General features: G+C 49.2%; 1 protein-coding gene across 2 annotated transcripts in view; it reads left to right on the plus strand.

Moving 5' to 3' along the window:
- The first annotated feature begins 313 nt into the window (after positions 1-313).
- Positions 314-20,632, plus strand: part of Ift43 (intraflagellar transport 43) — a 49,575-nt gene continuing 29,256 nt past the window's right edge. The window contains exon 1 of one of the 2 annotated variants that reach the window (XM_032908189.1): positions 314-375. In XM_032908189.1, the coding sequence (XP_032764080.1) occupies positions 362-375 (14 nt within the window). In that variant the 5' untranslated portion in view covers positions 314-361. Of the gene's footprint in view, positions 376-3,351; positions 3,397-20,632 lie in introns of those variants that run through there. The other variant, XM_032908188.1, reaches the window with a different exon arrangement.

Raw genomic sequence — 20,632 nt, forward strand, 5'->3', positions numbered from 1 at the left:
GTTGGAAATGCAGCTCATTGGTACAGTTTGTGCTTAGCATGAATGAGGCACTGGGATTGATCTCCAGCCTTGGGGAGAAAAATCTTGAGTATTTTTAAGTCTTTAGTAGACATTGCCAAGCTGTCCATCAGGAACAGTGTGCCAACTTTTGCACCCAGCAGGAGGGGTGAAGGAGGTACCCGGTTGTTATAGTAAATTCGAGTTTATTTTGTATTTTATTGGGTGGACTTGGTTTAGGTGACATGAACCTGGTACTCTGGTGTTTGGAGGCACAGGTTACATGACTGTCACTCTGGCTTCTCTCACACAGACTCCCCCACCGAAACCACCTCGGAGGCAGGGCGGCTGGGCAGATGAGTCCATGAAGGTGGCAAAGTGAGTACGAAGCTCCTCAGGGCAAGTCCGGGTGGGTATGGCGGTGTGGAGATGGGGCAGTACACCTGCGTTGTCCTTTTTTTGTAACCTTAATAAGGCAAGTCACGCTGCTTACCATGTACAATATAACTGCTGTTAGTGTAGGCACAGAGTTCGTATCTGTCACCCAGTCAACCTTAGAATGTTGTTCTCCCATCCCATCAGGAAGCCCAGTACCCCTTAACAGCCCCTTATCACGTCACCCCTGCTCCCCAGCCCTGGGCAGCGGCCAGTGTCTGCCTCTGATGTGCTTCTTCCAAGGTTCGTGTCAGGGGGACCCCCATTCTTCCGTCCTTTATGACTCTTCTCTTGCTTGGCTGACCATTTTCAGAGTTTAGGCCTGCTCTGTCCATTTCTTCAGGTGGACCTGCCTGGTGGTGGCTGTGGCTGACCTCTGTAGTGTGTCTCATTTGTGACGAATGAGGCCGGTGTCCCCTCACTGCCTACTTGGCATCTCTCGTTTACCATGAGCCGGTGCTGGGAGCTGGTAGGCGTACTGGCCCAGGATAATTCTGTACTGTCTCATCTTCCTGTCCTCTTCAGAGTTCCTGGAAGGATTAACCAGTGTCACAGGCCTGTGGCATCCTTGAGCTGTGTGGGGCTGTGGATGTGGGTCCATTCTCACCCAGCTGGATAAGCCTCTGGTTGGAGACATCCGTCCAGGTGCCTCTGACAGGGTGGCATGGGCAGAAGCAACATGACCGCCCGTGTTCTAGAATCACACCCCCACCCCTGGCTTTTGCACAGCCTAGGCCAGTGGCCTTCTGGTTCCATGTTGAGAGGTGACAGAGCACAGTGATCAATAGCACAGATTCTGGAAATGGAATGCTGGTTTCAAATCCTAACTATGCTGTGTATTACACCGCAGAGACTCTGAGCAAGTGATTGATTAGGCTATTTGGTTTCTGCATCTTCGTCTCTGCGGCAGGGTTAAAATAGCTCTTACCTCAAGGGCCTGATGCGAGGATCTAATGGGTTCCCAGAAGAAAAAGAAACCCATAGGAGGCCTAGGCAGACGCTGGCTGCTGCTATGGGGATGACTGAGTCTCGTGCTCTCATCCCTTCAGGTAGCTTTGCCTATATTTCTCTACAGGTGTTCTGGCAGATGGTGGGGCTTATGCCTCTCCCCAGGGGATTGTTAGAGTCCTTCCGGGTTAAAGACCTATGCTCTCATGCTGGGCTTGTTGGTTTGTTTCTGAGACAGTGTTGCCTGGACTGGCTTCTAGCTCAAAGGATGACCTTGAACTTTTCTGATCCTCCTGCAGAGCACTGGGATGGCGGGTGTGTCCTGCACAGGGTGGGGATCAAACCCAGGGCTTTGTGCACTGCTAGACAAGTACCCCACCAACTGAGCGACGTCCCCAGCTTGACAAGTGTTTTTGAGTCTGGAACGGAGCTGGGACTCTTAGGCCATCCAGGATAAGCTGCACAGCTCTGGGATGATTTCCAAATGACTTGTCTTGAGCCAGGGAGGATGGTCCCCCACTTCTTGGTTTGCACACGGATAGCCACATGACCTTTGGTCATCACTTAAAGCCTCAGGCGTCTGACTCAGACTCACCCGGGTGTGAATTAGGATTGCAGCACTGACTAAACAGCAGTGTACGGTTAGGGATGTTACATAGCCCAGAAATTAGTGGTAATGCATGTGGCACAGGCTTCTGTGAGGCCGGAACACGCAGCACACGAGAAGCACTCAGCGCAGTGGTGCGCCCAGCCATGTGTGGTTGTTTATGTAAAAGTCGAAGGCCTGATTTGATCCCACTGAAACAAATAAATCCAACAGTGGTGCTTAAAAAGTAAGGTGGCAGTGCAGACCTTTCTTAGTCACAGGATTATACGTTAGGAAGGCGTCACGTGGGCAGCGCTGGCCGCCGCCTGCAGCTCCTGTTGTGAATCTCTGCTTTCAGCAGTTCTGGGGTGGGCAGTTTGTAGGCTGGGCAGCTTTGACTGCCCGGACAGCTTTGACTGCCCATGTTTTTTGTGGATTCCTCAAGTGTGTTTGTTGCTGTGTGAGCCAGTTAGTCAAGGCCAGGCTGACACAAAGAATACTGTAGGATAGTTTTCTGGTCTTTGCCTTTGGTCCCATTTTACAGATAAAGTAAACCAACCGAGTTGACTGTAGGTTGACAGGGGCAAGTACTCTGTCCATTCAGAGTTCCCTTCCAAAGGTGGGGTTACAGATCCACTTTGTTTTTAATGCCTTGTAAGCCTTAGCTGTAAGGTAGACAAAGCATTGTCCACTACACCAGTGGAGAGGCCTCCTGCCAAAGGTATTTAAGACACATACCGAGATGTACAGTCTTAAAGAGGAGACATCACCCATAATTAGAATGTCTTCAAAATGACACTGTTACAAAGGTTTTCTTGGACTGCGGCTGTAGCTCAGTAGAAGAGAGTTTGCCTGGCAGGTAGGAGGCTCCAGGTTCTGTCCCCAACACTGGAAGAAGAAAAGCCCACCAGCAGGATGTGCTTCTTCGCCTGGAACCCGTCCTCCCAGCCTCTCCTCCTCTTCCCGTCTCTGTGTTTTCCCTAACCACCTCCTGGTCAGGAAATGCTGTAGATGTTACAACATTTACCCCTGAGTACTAAAGGAAGCGTCTTCCAGCATAGGCACGGAAGAATCTGGATCACTAGGTCACTTGTGTAGTTAACTAATAGTATATATTTACATTTAATTTCCCTATTTGTCCCTAGAATGCCTTTCTAGCTCTGGAATCTGGAGTCCACACTATACTAGTTAGTTCTGACCCCCACACCCCTTTTTAGTTTTGCTTTGTTTTGTTTTGTTTTTTCGAGACATGGTCTTTCCAGCCCAGGCTAGACTCAAACCCATATCCATCCTCCTGCCTCGGCTTCCCAGGCTGCAGTTACAGGTATTTGCTGCAGGCCTAGCTTCTTCTACCTTTCTTGAACTAAAACAGCCCCCACTGCTGTGGATGACATGGACGGTCGGAGGAGTCCAGCCCAGTTCCTCACAGGGTCGGTCTTTAGATTTTTCCCATTTGTCATGATCAAATTCAGTTGATGGTCTGGGGCAAGAGCAGGCGATACTGTGCTCTTCCTCCTACCTAACATGAAGAAGGCCTAGGACTGAGGACAGCCCTGGGTTAAAGGTGGCGGGTGTGATCGCTCAGCTCTGCTGGGGACCTAGGGCACTTCCCCTCAGGAAGTCCTGCTCTTCTTTAAGGACGATAGTGGTTGTCTTTGTCTTAGGGTGCTGGGCGGAGCCTGTTCTCCATGTTTTTCCTAGCGTCTTTAGAGTCTATTAGTGTTTTTGTGTGACTCAGGATGCTCTAGTGAGAGCCATAGCGCAAGGTGTGTCCCCTCTCCTGGGAAAGCTAGATTCTAAGTGAAGACATCAGACATCTCTAGTCAAAAACTCAGGAATTGGTTGCCAAGGAGCCCAGGGCAAGTACGAGGCAGACAGCATGGGTCGTACTGGCCGTGTGATGTCAGAGTAGATGGAGGTCAGGCTGGCCGGGTTCTGAGAGATGGCCACTCATGAGGATGTTCAGGATTAAGATTTAGTGTTGGGAGGCGGTTAGATTTGAGAATTCACACTGGTAAATGCTTACTTCCGATGCCTTGGGGATGACCATAACTGCACAGTGCCTGGCTACTGTAAGGACTTACCAGACCCCGGGAGCTCAGATGGTGCACATTCCACTAGGCTTCCCAGGGACATTCTTTCTGATGTCTAAGGTCAGATGGCAGCTTGACAACGTTCTTGGTGACAGCTTTTTCTGGTTAGATCCACAAGTGGTCTTCCTTCAGGATCTGTACACAGGGAGAGAGAAATCCGGTTTCTCTTCCTCTCACCCTTCATGAGAGCTCCATTTTTGTGACCTCGGCCCAGCCTGTTACCACCTGCAAACACTGTCACCTTAGGGATTAGGGTTTCAACATAAGAATTTGGGGCTGGAGAAGAAACAACTCCTAGCTATGCCTTGTACACGCATTGGACTAACTTAGTCCAGTAGGTTCCATTCATCGCAGTAGGACAAATCAGAGTTACAGGCAGCTACATGTCTCTAGTGGGAAGAAGAGGGTTGTTATGACTCTGACTAATGAGCTTGTGGCCAACACACAGGAGATCCCGTGGTACCTTTGTTCAGAGAGGGAAACATTCAAGACAAAGCAGTGGGGGGTGGGGAGGCTTAGCCCTGGGAGACACCATGTTCTAGAACCCAGGCTCACTCCAAGATACAGGACAGGGTTGACTTGAGGAATGGCCTGGAATGGGACATAACTACCTGTCCCTTCTCCTGGCTCGAAAGCATTAGCTGTGCCAAAGCCACCATCTTGGAGTCAGCGGCCTGAAGTTGTCTGCGAACTGCGACACTTAAAAGAGTGGATGGGTCCCTGGCATCGCCATGTGCATAGAGCTGAACACAGGGGAACTGGACCCCTGAAGGAGAAGAAAGGCCTCTGACTGAGTTTTGTCTCAAAGTGTCTGTTTTTGGGTTTGTCCCTGCATTGATCTGCAAGGGAATGAGGCAAGTAACGGCCCCTCGGGGACTTTGAGGACTTTGTTCTCAATGTCAGCCGTCATTTTCAATCACCCTCTCCCTCCCAGCCATTAATTTTGGCCCAGGATCATGGGGACTTGTCCATCTATCACTCCTAATTGACACTAAATGATCTGTCAGTTTATTGATGAACGGCAGGAGTGGAATTGTCACAATATATTTTACTTTCCAACAACTCCTCCTGACAATTTTACCTTGTCCATCTCGCTCTGCTCACATAAATCTCCATTGGCCGCTCGCTCCTGCTCCAGGGCTGCTCTGGTGCCAGCCACTTCCACACCGGCCGCACGTGTCAAGGACATCAAGATGGTGGGAGAGCTGTGTGCTGGTCCCGAGGTTACCCCCTTCCCTCCTCCTCCTCTTTTCTCCCTCTCTTTTAATGGCATAGATGTTCCAAGAATACTAAAGGGCTTCTTTCCTCTCCCTCTGTCATTGCCCTAGTGGAGTCTCTACCTTCTTGTTAGCAGCGAGTAGTTAATTCTTATTAAGTTACAGAAGTGTGAAAGGCAAAAACTCAGCGGGCTGGGGGGCTCGGCAGTCTGTAAGCACAGCTGCAGGCACGGGCTCTGTCCTCTCAGCCAGCCGTGTTACAGCCTGCTCAGCCCCACCGCAGCCTGTTCATTAGGAAGGAGTCACGGGCGTAGGTGTGCTGGGGCTTCCCTCCGTGTGCTGTGTGTGGTTCTGCGGATGCAGGCACGCTGTGATCTTCTGCCCTTGGGCCAGCGCCAGGCCTTGTGCTGCCAACACCTGAGGCTGTCATGCCTCTGAGACGTCTTCTCCATCCACCCCAGCTTGCCACTCAGAGGTTCATTTCAGCACTCTGTGACGTGAAAGATGGGGAATTGCTGTTAGACGTAGGCACTGATAAACAGTTCGTCTGATGAAGAATACATGGAAATCCTGAGGCAAGCGGAGCAGCCTGACAGTTGCTAAGTCCCTACCTCCCTCCCTCCCGCAGGAGATCATTTTGTTCCTTGATGAGGACTACTTTCCTTTATCAGCCACCACGCTGGTTTGTGCCCATCAAAATTAATAATAATCCCTTAATGTTAATTTCATATCCCGTTCATAGGTAATTTCCCTGTAGCTTTGTAGAGTTGGGCTGTAAAAAGGGAAAATCAAGGGGCCCACACTTGATTAGCTGTTAGGGTCCTATGCTTCATTTGTGCTACACCCCTCCCCCCATCCCCCTGCCTTTTTTTTTTTTTTTTTTTTTTTCCCTAGGTGGAGAGCAGAAGGTAAGAAACTTAGCCCGTAGAGAGTCCTATATTCTGGATTTGGACCATTTCTTCTAAGTTGTCATGTTTAAATTGTTTCTCCATCTCTCAATGGCCTTGTTCCAAGGGAGAGTTAGAGCTTGATCTAGCTGGAGATTCAAACTATGTGCACTATTGTGGTTGAAGTACTTCATTGCATGAAGCCCAGGTGTGAGGAGGCCCAGGTGTGAGGAGGCCCAGGTGTGAGGAGGCCCAGGTGTGAGGAGGCCCAGGTGTGGGAGGCCCAGGTGTATGGAGGCCCAGATGTGTGAGGAGGCCCAGGTGTGTGGGAGGCTCAGGTATGTGGAGGCCCAGGTATGTGGAGGCCCAGATGTGAAGAGGCCCAGGTGTGTGAGGAGGCTCAGGTGTGTGGAGGCTCAGATGTGAGGAGGCCCAGGTGTGAGGAGGCCCAGGTGTGAGGAGACCCAGGTGTGAGGAGGCCCAGGTGTGTGTGGAGGCCCAGGTGTATGGAGGCCCAGATGTGTGAGGAGGCCCAGGTGTGGGAGGCTCAGGTATGTGGAGGCCCAGGTGTGTGGAGGCCCAGATGTGAAGAGGACCAGGTGTGTGAGGAGGCTCAGGTGTGTGGAGGCTCAGATGTGAGGAGGCCCAGGTGTGAGGAGGCCCAGGTGTGTGGAGGCCCAGGTGTGAGGAGGCTCAGGTGTGTGGAGGCCCAGGTGTGAGGAGGCCCAGGTGTGAGGAGGCCCAGGTGTGTGGAGGCCCAGGTGTGTGGAGGCCCAGGTGTGAGGAGGCCCAGGTGTGTGTGGAGGCCCAGGTGGGAGGCCCAGGTGTGTGGAGGCTCAGGTGTGAGGAGGCCCAGGTGTGTGAGAAGGCTAGATATGGGAAGTACAGGTGTGGGAAGGGCTGATATCTACCTGTTCCACTTTAATCTGTGGTCAACAGGGTTAGTCATGTGTGGCCTTCCACGCCACCATTCTATTCAGACTCCTAATGTGTGCAGTATCCATTGGTGAGAGTTGCTTAAGGAAGTGGTTTCAGTAAAGGCTATTATGTAGTGGGAGTTTTAATTTTTCACTGATTGAAAATTATTCTCCTTAATGATTAGATTGTCCAAAATATAATCTGTCCTTGATATCCTGCCTCTCTCTCTCACTAACCTTGTAAAACTTCAAACTTATGCAAAGGTATGAATGGTCCAGTGAACGCCCACATCTCTTCACCTGAAGGAGCACTGTGAGTGTGAGCACTGCAAGTGTGTGTACCTGTGAGTGTGTATACCTGTGTGAGTACCTATGGGCATGTGTACCTGTGAGCGTATGTAACCGTGAGCATGTATACCTGTGAGTACCTGTGAGTGTAAGTACCTGTGAGTGTATGTGTCTGTGAGCATGTGTACATGTGAGCCTGTATAAGTGTGAGCATATGTACCTGTTATCATGATTATCTGTGTGTGTACCTGTGAGTGTGAGTACCTGTGAATGTGTATACCTGTGTGAGTACCTATGGGCATGTGTACCTGTGAGCGTATGTACCTGTGAACGTGTATACCTGTGAGCGTGTGTACCTGTGAGCGTGTATACCTGTGAGTACCTGTGAGTGTGAGTACCTATGAGTGTAAGTACCTGTGAGTGTATGTGTCTGTGAGCATGTGTACATGTGAGCCTGTATAACTGTGAGCATATGTACCTGTTATCATGATTATCTGTGTACCTGTGAGTGTGAGTACCTGCGAGTGTGAGTACCTGCGAGTGTGAGTACCTGTGTATGTGAATACCTGTGAGTGTGTGTACCTGTTTTCATGTTTATCTGTGTGTGTACCTGTGAGTGTATGTACCTGTGAGCGTGTGTACCTGTGAGTGTGAGTACCTGTGAGTGTGTGTACCTGTGAGCGAGTATACCTGTGAGTACCTGTGAGTGTGAGTACCTATGAGTGTAAGTACCTGTGAGTGTATGTGTCTGTGAGCATGTGTACATGTGAGCCTGTATAAGTGTGAGCATATGTACCTGTTATCATGATTATCTGTGTGTGTACCTGTGAGTGTGAGTACCTGTGAGTGTGAGTACTTGCGAGTGTGTGTACCTGCGAGTGTGTGTACCTGCGAGTGTGAGTACCTGCGAGTGTGTGTACCTGCGAGTGTGAGTACCTGTGAGTGTGTGTACCTGAGAGTATGAGTGCCTGTGAGTGTGAGTACCTGTGAACATATATAACTGTGAGCATGTGTATCTGTGAGTACCTGTGAGTGTATCTGTGAGTGTGTGTACCTGTGAGCCTGTGTACCTGTGAGTGTGTGTACCTGTTTTCATGTTTATCTGTGTATTTGTGGGTGTGAGTACCTGCGAGTGTGAGTACCTGTGAGTGTGAGTATGTGAGCATGAGTACCTGTGACTGTATGTACCTGTTACCATGTTTATCTGTGTGTGTATCTGTGAGCGTGAGTATGTGAGCGTGAGTACCTGCGAGTGTGAGTACCTGTGACTGTGAGTATGTGAGTGTGAGTACCTGTGAGTGTGAGTACCTGTGAGCATGTGTATCTGTTATCATGTTTATCTGTGTGAGTACCTGTGAGTGTGAGTATGTGGCGTGAGTACCTGTTGTTGTGAGTACCTGTGGGAGTGTGAGTACCTGTGAGCGTGAGGTGAGTGTGAGTACCTGGGGAGCGTGAGTACCTGTGGTGTGAGTACCTGTGACTGTGAGTATGTGAGTGTGAGTACCTGTGAGTGTGAGTACCTGTGAGCATGTGTATCTGATATCATGTTTATCTGTGTGAGTACCTGTGAGCGTGAGTATGTGAGCGTGAGTACCTGCGAGTATGAGTATCTGTAAGCCTGGATACCTGGGAGTGTGTGGCTCCTTCCTAGTTGTCCAGGTGCTCTTGTCCTTATTGTTCACTGAGCACCTTGGGGCCGCTGCCATTCCCTCTGCGTTGCTAATAACTAGAACAGAGTTACTAACGATTGTTGCTCATTTTCTGTGCTTCTGGGTCTTTAATGCTCAACCCACACAGATGCACGGTATATAGTTGGTCTGTGAGTGAATATTCTGGGTATTGTTCTTTGCTCCATAATTAAGAAGGAATGTGTCCCTGAGTCCAAAGAAAGAAAGTCCTTAACTTTTGACTTCTAGATTTTCACTAACGAACACAATTTTGCTTGTTTGAATTTCAAGAAAAACAAAATAAACTTGGAAGTCTTAAAAATTGATTTTGTACATGTTAGCTTTACCTAAAAAGAAACCAGAACTGGGGAGTTCTGGGCACCAAGAGGGAACAGTTACTTGAGTCTCAGGTTAGTCACCTATGAGGTGATAAGGGTCCAAGATTGACTTGTGCACACACATTCTCATTCTCATTCATCTCTCTCTCTCTCTCTCTCTCTCTCCTCTCTCTCTCTCTCTCTCTCTCTCTCTCTCTCTCTCTCTCCACATGTACACACACGCATACAGCATGCATGTCCTAACCAGTTAACTGACACATCTGTATGACTTTCAGAGATGTTCATGTGAACTCCTGTTTGTATATCTGTCTTAACAGTATGTGCTCTCTGTCTCTCTCTCTTTATGTGCGTGTGTGTGTGATTTTCCCACAGTAAGCTTCTGAGATACTCTAAGCCTAGAAAAGATCACTTTTTAGCACATATTCTGTAAGACCCTCTGTTGTATATCACTCCTTCTGGGGAGACATGAACAAACATCTACTCACCAAAGATAGGGGATCAGTGATACACCAAAGTATGAACACTACCAAAATCCAAAGTAAACCAGTGAATTGTATTGGGATTTCTTGAAAGTGACTTTGTAAGGGATGACTTATTGGAGCAAGAATTACTCAAAGACAGCTAAGTCACCAGGGCCTACTCAACCATGGGTGACAGCTCATGAAAGCTGGAAAGAGGAGCACACCGTGCAGCCTTCTGGCATTTCAACAGGTTGGAGTGTCTCTTACAGACAGCTTGACTGGTCTGAGTCTCCTCTAGGTGTCTCAGCTAGTTGTCTAGATAGCTCTGCCTGTCTGAGAGTATCTCCAAGCAATTCTTACTGCTACTGTATACTTGGAGATGGATGGATGAATCTAGTCAGTTTCAGGAACTTCCTGAAGGTGTTGAGTTATCTCTGCCCTGCATTTAAAGAGCTTTCCAAACAATGGAATCTTAGAATACCTAGGACTTTAGGAATTTCACAGTAATCCAGAAAGTTTTGTCCCTTCTGGAAATTGCCTCAGTTTCCTTAACAAAACACCCTCCAAGAATAAGTTCTGTTTTCCTCTAAATGTATCTTCAGAGCCTGGGCTGAAAGAAGGTAGAAGACCACGTAGAGAGGTTTTTGTTTAATGAATTTAGAAAAATCACAATCAAGCCAGGCATGCTGACTCAGGCCTATAACTTCAACTACTTGGGCTGCTGAGCCAGGGAGATTGCAAGGCCAGTCTGGACAGCTCAATGAGACCTTGTCTCAAAACTGAAAAAGAAGCCAGAGGAGGCTGGGGGCAAGCTTGGTGGTGGAGCTGTTGCTTGCCCGGCCCCACAGGCAGTCTCTTCTGCAAAAGTAAGCATGAGTAAGCAAGCCCCACAGTTAATCCTAGTTAACTTTAATCTACCTGCATTGTCTGTTACTAGATAACTGATATATTCAATAGGACCCAAAGAGAAACTAAATATAAGTAGCACCCAGCCTGCGTGCATTGAGCTAAGAAGTGAAAAGCAAGAATCCTCTTGGAAGTAGGGAACGCGGGCCGGTGTGTCGGGCCTTTCTGCCCTGTCCCCCAGCACTCTTACTCTCCTAGTGAGTTTGTTTGTTTGTTCGTTTGGGAGCTGATAGGGAAGGAGTGAGAACGATGGGCGGATCATGTCAGAAGAGGATGCCCCTTCCCACTCAGCCCTGCAGCCTCATTGCAGGGAGAGACTCCCCAAATCTCTTCCCAATGTTAGGAAAGGCAAGCACTGGAGATGGGCCCTCTGTCCAGCACAGACAGCAGCCCGGGTGGGCCTTCTGGGGTTACTTGTTGCATTTTTATGGAGGAAAGCCTGGGCTTAATCCTGAAGTAGAGGGCCCGCAGAGATGGCTCATGGGTAAAAAGCAGGGCATGCGCTTCCAGAGGATAGGGTTCAATTCCCAGCACCCACATGGCAGCTCACAACTGTCTGCAACTCCAGACATATATGCAGGCAAAACACTAATGTATATAAAATAAAAATAAATAAATTGTAAAAAAATAAAACCTAAGTATAACCAGACTGAGGATTCCAAAAGGAGGGGAGCAGGAGGACATGCGGAGGCTTTGCAAGTTTGCTTCATGTCTTTTTGTTTTTTTCCTGAGACAGGATTTCACTCTATAGCCCAGGAACTCACTGTATAAGCCAGGATGGCCTCTGTTTCCAGTGTGGTGGGATTATAGGCATATATACCACCATGCCACACTTAATATTGTGTGTGTGTGTGTGTGTGTGTGTGTGTGTGTGTGTGAGAGAGAGAGAGAGAGAGAGAGAGAGAGAGAGAGAGAGAGAGAGAGAGAGAGAGAGAGAACGAACTCTGGATAGATTTTACTTAAGTAAGAAACAACATAGTATAGAATTTAAAAAATACAAAATGGTAGATAGAATAAGGAATGAGAATCTCATTCCTGCCTTCCATCCTAGAAGCAACCACAGTTACCACGTGTGCATATGTGCGCGCGCGCACACATACAAATACCGGTTAATGTATTTCCCTTCCTACCCTGACAGAGGCAGCAGCACTCATCTGGACTTTCCTGTTTGGATCTCAGAGTGCTGTCTCTTACCAGTCTTTCCAAATCTCCCTGTGAGGTGGAAAGGAAAGAGACCAAGAAAGCAGCTATCGTATGACCCCTGGGAAGTTTCACAGTAGCTTTTAAATGCACATGGGGCTAGGCTAGAGAAGAGGTACGACATGCACCCCACTCTGTCTTGTGATTTGGGGGCACTTTCACACACCTCCACTTGGGACAGAACCAGGGATGTTCTGTGCAGTCAGTCACAGCTTGGGGCCCTTTGTAGTGTCACAAAGCCACTTCTCTAGTGCAGCGCATGGGCGAGATGTGACTTCGCGACTGCACTGCTGCCAGGTGCTTCCCAGCTCACAGCAGCATTTAGCTCTGCAAAGTGGAACAGTTGGCTGCTAAGTGACCCTCGCCACCTCTCTCTGGAGCACAGACACCTGATGCCCCAAGGGGCATCAAGGAGAGGAAAACTGACCGTCTGATCTGAACTTGGTATCTTCCCATGTGCACAGGGAGAGGACCATCTGGAACCCCATGGGGCAGCTTTCTAAGGCCCTTGGTCCACAGGTTCTTGTCCTGGTAGCTGTGTGCTAGCCTGGTGGACCCAGGGATGAGTGCCAGCGCTCTCACCTTCCCAGCCTGCTACCAGCCCCTCTCTCGTGGTAACCTTTTCTCAGCTAAGTTAGCCTTGTCTTCATTGTAATTTAAAGTCCAGCTGTGTTTCTAGAATGAATTCTTACATGTCCTTTGAAGACTTTGACCTTTAGTCTTTCATAGTATCTAGTTTTGCAAAACTGAAGGTCTCTAGCCACTACAGCTGTTCACTTCTTACAACTGCAGCCGGGATGCCCCCAGAGACCGGGAGCAGAACGAACAGTCCTCGTAGTCGGCCTTGAATAACCACAGGCAAAAAGCTGATCTCCCATGGAGCATTCCTTGCTCTCTGGACTTTCCATAGTGCAAAGGTCCCCTCTCTAGAAAGTTCAAACCCATGTCTTTTCACCTGTCCAATTCTGCTGTTGCCAGAAGAGCCACTTGGCATCTGTGTAAACCCCTGCACTGCTGGAGAGCTCACAACCACCTTAGATTCCACACTTTAAAACTAAAGCCATTTCCCTGGTGTAAAACTGCAAACAAGACAGAACTAAAGTAAACTTACTTCCCCTACTGCCTCTCCAATCCTGGTCGTCTCTCTAGAGCTGATTCCCAGGATCAGGACTGTCTGCCAGTGTCCTGGAAAGCTTCAGGAGATGCACAGATGGCCCCTGACCAGTGACAGGTTGGCAGGTGACTTCTGATGTGTGTGTGTGTGTGTGTGTGTGTGTGTGTGTGTGTGTGTGTGTGTGTATCTGCGTGCGTGTGTGTGTATGTGTGTGTGTCTGTGTGCATGTGTGTCTATGTATATGTGTGTCTGCGTGTGTGTGTGTGTGTGTGCATGTGTGTCTGTGTGTGTGTGTGTGTGTCTGTGTGCATGTGTGTCTATGCGTGTGTGTGTGTCTTTGTGTGTGTGCGTGTGTGTGTGTGTGTGTGTGTGTGTGTGTGTGTGTGATTAAAGCAGTATATGTAAGTAGAAACTGCACTCTGAGTCTCAGGTTTAGATCTTTCTCTGGGCTTGCCATAGTGTGGAGCTCTTTGGAGATGCTGGGTAACGGTGGAGTGCAGTTCTAGGCCTGCCACATGATTGTGCTGCAGCGCCCACCCCAAATGCTGCAGTGTGCCATGCTAAGCGCTGCACGTCCATCTGGTTGGGGTGCTCTCTGCATTTTAGTACCTTCACTGAGAAATTGAAGGCCGTATTACAAAATGTGTGTATACGCTCTTGCATATGGACACACCACATATACAATTTAAATAATTTTAAGCATTCTGTGTTCTGTACCTTGCCTTTTTATTGTTGTATTTTCTCTTAATGGTAATTGTATCTTGAAGGTCTTTAGGGCTTTTTCCTTTTTCTCCTTTCTTTTTTTTGGGGGGGCTGACTATTTTAGGAGTCATACTCATGTTCTCTGGGCTCCACCACCTCCCAGTTCTTTGCCACATGACTCCAGCATGGTGCCCTTGTCTGTGGTGGAGCTCATCAGATATTCCCAGGACTCTGTTGAAACATGTCCTCCATGTACACTCTTGTGTGTGGTTAGAACAGCAAGGCAGCAGGCATAGCCATAGCCCTCCAACCCCCGTAGGCCGCTCGTCATTAGAGCTCTGCTTCGGCCAGCCCCTTGCCCTGCAGAGGAAGGTGAGTGCGAAGGATGTAGTCTGCATTGAGGCATGAGCCAAGGCCCTACTAGACCTGCCATTAACAGGCTTAATTAGGCCAGTCATTAAGTTCAATTAGGCATTGGAAGCGACTGTCCCTTCCAACCCTGGAGTGCCCTCCAAGAGCTGGATCTGCTCCCAGACAGCTACTTTTGGGAGCTAGGCAGTTAGACCCTGGGGCCCTAGCAACCCCTGTCTGTGTTTCTGGGGCTGTGACTCCTGTGCTAAGCCCAGGACACAGTAGCCCAGGGTGAGGTGCTGAGAATGCGTGCTAATATGGCCAGGCATCTGTTTGCTGAGCTTGCTGACTGACAGTCTCTGCTAGCACCTCCCTTTCCTGGGTCTGTAATGGGAGCCAGCATCTGCCCACACTCTTTCTCCTTCCTTTCCTCTCCATGTGCTCTTGGTCACATCGTGTGCACTCTTTGACCCGGTTCCCTGAGAAATTGGGACTACAACTAGATGGTCGTGTGGCCAGAGAAATAGCACAGTTGATAAAGTGCTTGCCCTGTAGGTATGAGGACTTAAGTTTCCATCCCCAACATCTGTGTAAAAACAGCAGAGCACCATTGCACACGCCTGTATTTCCAGTGCCCAGGAGCTGAGACAGGACCGTCTCTGGGGCTGGCTGGCTAGTCAGTGTAGCCTAATCGATGTGTTCCCTGAATGTCATGCACATGTATATAGGACATGTACCCAAACACTAAACATATCCTTGGCATGGTAGCCTACATGCAGGAACATACATGAACACGTACATACACGCACAAGTCCTGAATGACCTTGGGGTTTCCCTTTTCAGCTGTAGCATGTGTTAACTCTGGGGAATAAGTCCTATGAGTCCACGCACACCTTGGAGGCAGGAAGTTTGAGGAGACTGAGCCTTGAGCCTTCTTATCAGCAAGTGAAGATGTTTTAAGGACAGGTAGTGAGTGGGGTGCAGCTCCCTAGGTGGGTCCTGTGGAGGTGCTGGAGGGGGCGATGACTCTGAGCTTGGAGCTCAACACCCTTGGCTCTGCTTGTTTGTAAAATCAAGTCTCAGGCTGAGCTGAGACTCGGGGTAGAGCATTTGCTTAGCATGTGTGAAGCTCTGGGTTTAGGGTTTAGTCCCACACACACACACACACACACACACACACACACACACACACACACACACACTCTCTCTCTCTCTCTCTCTCTCTCTCTCTCTCTCTCTCTCTCTCTCAAAGGCCTGTGCACCTCCGAAAGCCTGCATGAGCACCTAGCACGTTTCCTAGCTGCCTGCTCAGAACAGGCCATTATCATCCAAGAATTACTGCTTTGGGTGAATCAGTTGAGGAAAGTGAGGCAGGATGAGGCCTTCTGGGCTCAGGCCAGGGGAATGGAGGCCTGGGTGAGCCATGAGTGTTTAGAATAAGCTGCTGTGGGAGCTAGAACCCAGGGGTAGCCCAGAGCTGAAAAAGAGCCTGGAGCTGGAGCTGCAGGCCTGACTTCCGCTTTCAAGGAATGGGAGCCAATACTCAGCACCTCACTGCTGATATCAGGGTGCGTGTGCGTGTGTGTGTGTGTGTGTGTGTGTGTGTGTGTGTGTGTGTGTGTGTGTGTGTGTGTGTGTCTGTGTGTGTATGTCTCTGTGTGTGTCTGTGTCTGTGTGTGTGTGCGTGTATCTGTGTGTGTCTGTGTGTCTGTGTGTGTATGTCTCTGTGTGTGTCTGTGTCTGTGTGTGTGCGCGTGTATCTGTGTGTGTGTCTGTGTGTGTCTGTGTGTCTGTGTGTGTGTGTGTGTGTGTGTGTCTGTGTGTGTGTCTATGTATGTGTGTGTGTGTGTATGTGTGTGTGTCTGTGTGTGTATGTCTCTGTGTGTGTGTATCTGTCTATGTGTGTGTGTCTGTGTGTGTGTCTGTGTGTGTCTGCATGTGTGTCTGTGTATGTGTGTCTGTATATGTGTGTGTGTCTGTATGTGTCTGTGTCTGTGTGTGTGTGTCTGTGTTTGTATGTGTATGTCTCTGTGTGTGTGTCTGGGAATGTGTATGTGTGTGTGTGTGTGTGCGTCTCTGTGTGTCTGTGTATCTGTGTGTGTGTGTCTATGTGTGTGTGTCTATGTGTGTGTGTCTGTGTATCTGTGTATGTGTATGTGTGTGTGTGTTCTTAATACACCATACTATTCCCTAGTGGGCACCAGCCAGTGTCCTGCAGTTTAGCTCAGTTTTGGTACTATGTACTTGGAGTTAGCATCAAATCCACAGGATGAGGGCTCAGCCCAACAGGACAGCCCCCGCTGCATCCACATCCTGTGCCAGCTGCAGGCCTGGGTTGCTTCTTGACTAAGCAGCTATAAATCTTAGGTTCCCGCTGCCTCTTTTTTGGGTTCAAATACTCTTCTGGAGTAGCTCACAGAACTCAGGCAAACACTTGCTATTGCCAGTTTGTTGCAAAGCATATTTTAAAAAATTACAGGCTAGGTGTGGTGGTGGCACATGCCTTCAGTCTCAGCACTCAGGAAGTAGGCGGATCTCTGGACGTTTAGGGCCAGCCTGGTCTACATAGTGAACTCCAGGCCAGCCAGAGCTATACAGTGAACCCTTATCTCAAGAAAATTTTTATACCTTTTCCTTATTTAGTTGTGTGTGTGTGTGTGTGTGTGTGTGTGTGTGTGTGTGTGTGTGTGTGTGTATACATGTACCATGGCACAGCTGTAGAGGTCAGAGGATAACTTTGAAGAGTTAACTCTCTCCTTCCATCATGTGCATCCCATGGCTTATCTGCCAAACTATCTTGTTGGCCACAAAGCATGTTTGAAAGGATACAAGTGAGCAGCCAAATGAAGGGCTCAGAGAATAAAGGCAGGACTTCTCTCTGTGAAGTTGGGGAATGCCACCTGCCCATCACCTGGACACAGGCCTATTCACTCACCGGCCGGCTCTCGGGCCTCTTTCTTCTGGGTCTCTATGGAGGCTTTATTATGTAGGCATGGCCATCGGGGATGAACTCCACCTCAGCTTCTCTCCCCTCCCAGAAGTCAGGCATAGGGAGGCTGGGGAATGGGTATCCAAAATTCCAACCCTTTGGTCACACAGGCTGAAGGCAGCTACTTCAACCACCAGTGTTCCTTCCTGGGTCTCTCTTGGTCCCTTTATTTTCAGTTATCCCATTAATAAACAAACAAAACAAAACATCAAAATTCTCCACTCCACAGAGGCTTTGAAGCTGTGCTAGGAAACCCGATATATGTGTGTTTGTGTCTCGTGGTGGCCCAGACACCGTGCTCAGAAAGGCTGTCTCCGTCCTTCCTTTTAGTGGTGTCTTCTCTTTAGGTGAAAACGAAGTTGTGAATGGAGTGAGACTTTCTCCTGCAGCTGTCAGCCACATCTCTCATCTCTATCTTGAGACGTGGAGCCTCCCCATGCCCACTTGCAATCTGGATTTCTCTTTAGAGGTGGTGCACAAGGTTAGCCAATCATGGTTGTTTCTCCACTGTACCTGCCTTCTGGACCAGGCGTAGTTCACACCTGCCACAGAGTGAGTGTGCACTTGGGGGTTGTCACTACAAGCAATAAAGCTCCGTCCTCAGGGCAGACACAGAAAGGTGTTTGTCTCGAAGACGAGAGGACCAGGGCCTGCAGCCCTACTGCACTAGTGTGGACCAGGCCGACCTGCTCTCAGCCCCACTGTCTGTCATGTGTGCTTCTGTCATATGAGGAGGGCATTCTCCTTCAGAGCTGCTTCGTGGTTCCCCTTGCTCAGACATGGGGTGACCCCTCCCTGCAGAGTGAGAGGCTATAGAATGGAGACTTTTAATTGGGTTCATTGTTTTCCTGGCAGAATTGGGGTTTGACTTGGGAGGAAGGAGGGGATGGCTTTGGAGTAAGTGCTAGACTGATTTCTGTGTTCTCACACTAGCAAGCTGCTCCAGAAGAAGCTAGCCTATCGTGAGGCTCGATGTGGCAGCTCTCATCTATAACTGCATCACTGAGGAGGCTGAGGCAGGAGGATTGTCTTTTTGAGGCTCTGGTGGACTACGTAGTAAGAACCAGGTCAGCCTAGGTTACATAGAGAGACTACACTTTTTTTATGTGTCACGTGTGATGCACAGGAGTGTTCTACATAGTGCAGAAACAATTCTAAAAGACAGAAGAATTGGAGAATCCTTCAGAAAGGATTTAACGTGTCAAAGGCAGGGAAAGTTGCTCCTCACCTAGGAGTAAACTGTGGAGGTTGGAGGGAAGGAGTGGGACCAAGAGTCAGAGGATGTAAAACTGGAGTAGGAGAGTGAGCGGGGTACACGTTACAAGACCTTGGGGGTCAAGTTCATTTTGTTTAAAAAGCAGTGGCCAGCTGGGGTGAGGCCAGCGGCTGGATGGACTGTCCAGAGTTGGCTGTCTGTAGGCAGCAAGGACCGGGCTGGCTGCTGGGTAATCAGCTGAGAGCCCGAGTGAATTCAGTGCCGGGCAACAGGAGCCGGGGGAATGCTGGGGCCCTAGGACAAAGTAACTAGCTAATAGTTATTAATAGTTAATGAAAGGTAGACACAACTAGCTGGCAGTGTGTAGACTTGGATGTGGTTTGAGAGGAAGATCAACCCTGCGAGGAGACATATCCTGTAATGTTCCTGTCTATAGTACCGTGCCCATGGCAGTAGCCGCTTCTACCCACTGAGCACTTCCTGACTACGTATAGCCATGCGCTGCGTAAGTGATGGGCGAGTGTACAGTGCCCAGCACTTTGCCTGAATTATGGTATTGATTCCTGGATGTTCCAGCCCTGTGGTGTAGAAGGTGGTATTTTCACTGTTTCAAGAACTCCCCCAAGAGCACACAGCTAGAGAGCGGTGAATCACTGGTTTGAACTTTGTCTTAGTCTGTTTCAGCTGCTATAACAAGACACAGTAGATCAGGCTGTAGGAATGTTTCTTCCACATATTGGGTCTGGGAGTAAGAAGCAGCAGCAGATTCTGGTGAAAGACGGCGTCTGCTTCCAAGGTGGTGCCCTGTGGCTGTGTTCTCTAATGGAAGGGTGGAAGGGCCTAGTGAGTTCCCTCAGCCTTTTCCCAGTGTGCTAATCCCTCTGCCCCATGGTCTCAGCAGCCCTGAAAGCTGCACTCTTAGCCACTCCTGCACCAGGGGTTAAGTTGCAAACCTTGCGAGCCTCTCACATTCATCTCAAGCTCTGGGGAAGACTCACATTCAAACCCTCTCCTTGTCCACACTCAGAATCTCTGGTTTCAGTGAGTGGTAGAAATCAAGGCCCACAGCCCAGGCTGTACCCAGGTTGGAGCTGCTGAGTTTGGAAGTTTAGGGGGTTCAGTGGACCTGGGCAGACCCTTCTCCCAGCCACCTGGCAGGACGTTTGAGAACTGGTTAGAAGAGTCAAGAGAAAGTCAGACTTCTCCATGCAGGTGAGTGTTGTTCCTGCAAATGAGACCGAAGAGGACAGTTTCCTTCCTACCTTCCCTGTCTCCCACATTAAACTTGTCTCCCTCCCTCTCTCCACCCCACTTCCTGCCCCTCCAAGTTGATTTGGATCTCTAGACAAGCATGTTACACTGTCTTGGTTAAAATTTCGAGGCAGGGCTAAGCCAGTTGTGGAGTAGGGGCTCGGAGGCTGTCTGAATAGAGGCTCTTCCTGCAAATGGGATGTGGACAGGGGAGGCAGGACTGGTGTCCTTCTCTAATCGGGAGAGCCCTGAGCACCAGCGGAGTCTGGCTTCCTCGGTTCGGAGGTGGAAAACACGAAGCCTGCGGAGGTTAAGTGGCTTGGAGTTACAGGATCTCAGTTAGAAAGGCCCTTGCACATCACCTTGCCCCACCGCCCAAGGTCATGCAGCTAATTAGTATAATGGAATGTGCTTCGAATTCTACTGCCTGCCCCTTCTCAAACCCTGAGAGCTGCTCACATTCGTCTCAAGTTCATGAAAAGGCCACACGCTGTACGATTCGAGCAAGAGCTAGGTGCTCGGAATAAAATCGTCTTTACTGCCGTCCTCTGGGACCCTCACAGAAATGAGATGTTGATCCTATGAAGCAATCTTACAAACCAAAAAAAAAAAAAACCTTTCAAGGAAAAAAGTTGTGTCCTCTGAGCCAGCCAGGCTGAGCTAAAGGGAGACTGGCTCCCTTGTAGTCTGAGCAGCTGGAAGCCAGGAGGGACTGGTGAGTGACGCCAGCCATTGGTTAGAATTCTCCTGACAGAAGTGGTCCCCTTGTTCTCCCTTTGATGGGTTCGTGCTCTCAAAAATAAAATGCGTCTGTGAACATCATACCTACCTCTTCCCTTTGCATTCAATCCTCTATTAAGAAATAACCAAGAGCAGTTTTATTATGAGCCGCAGCAGTTCGGGCGTATGTGCATAGGAAACAGCTTTCTCACAAAGCCTCCAGCCCGCTGATGTGGTGGGCGGTCACGGATTTTACTCTGGCGCCCGTCCTTTCACCAAAGCTGCTCACCAGGGTCTTTGCCAGTGTCTACTGGTTTCATGGTGGTCATTATATAAGAAGCCATGTTTT

Source organism: Rattus rattus, chromosome 7, assembly GCF_011064425.1.
Source record: "Rattus rattus isolate New Zealand chromosome 7, Rrattus_CSIRO_v1, whole genome shotgun sequence".
Classification (NCBI taxonomy): domain Eukaryota; kingdom Metazoa; phylum Chordata; class Mammalia; order Rodentia; family Muridae; genus Rattus; species Rattus rattus.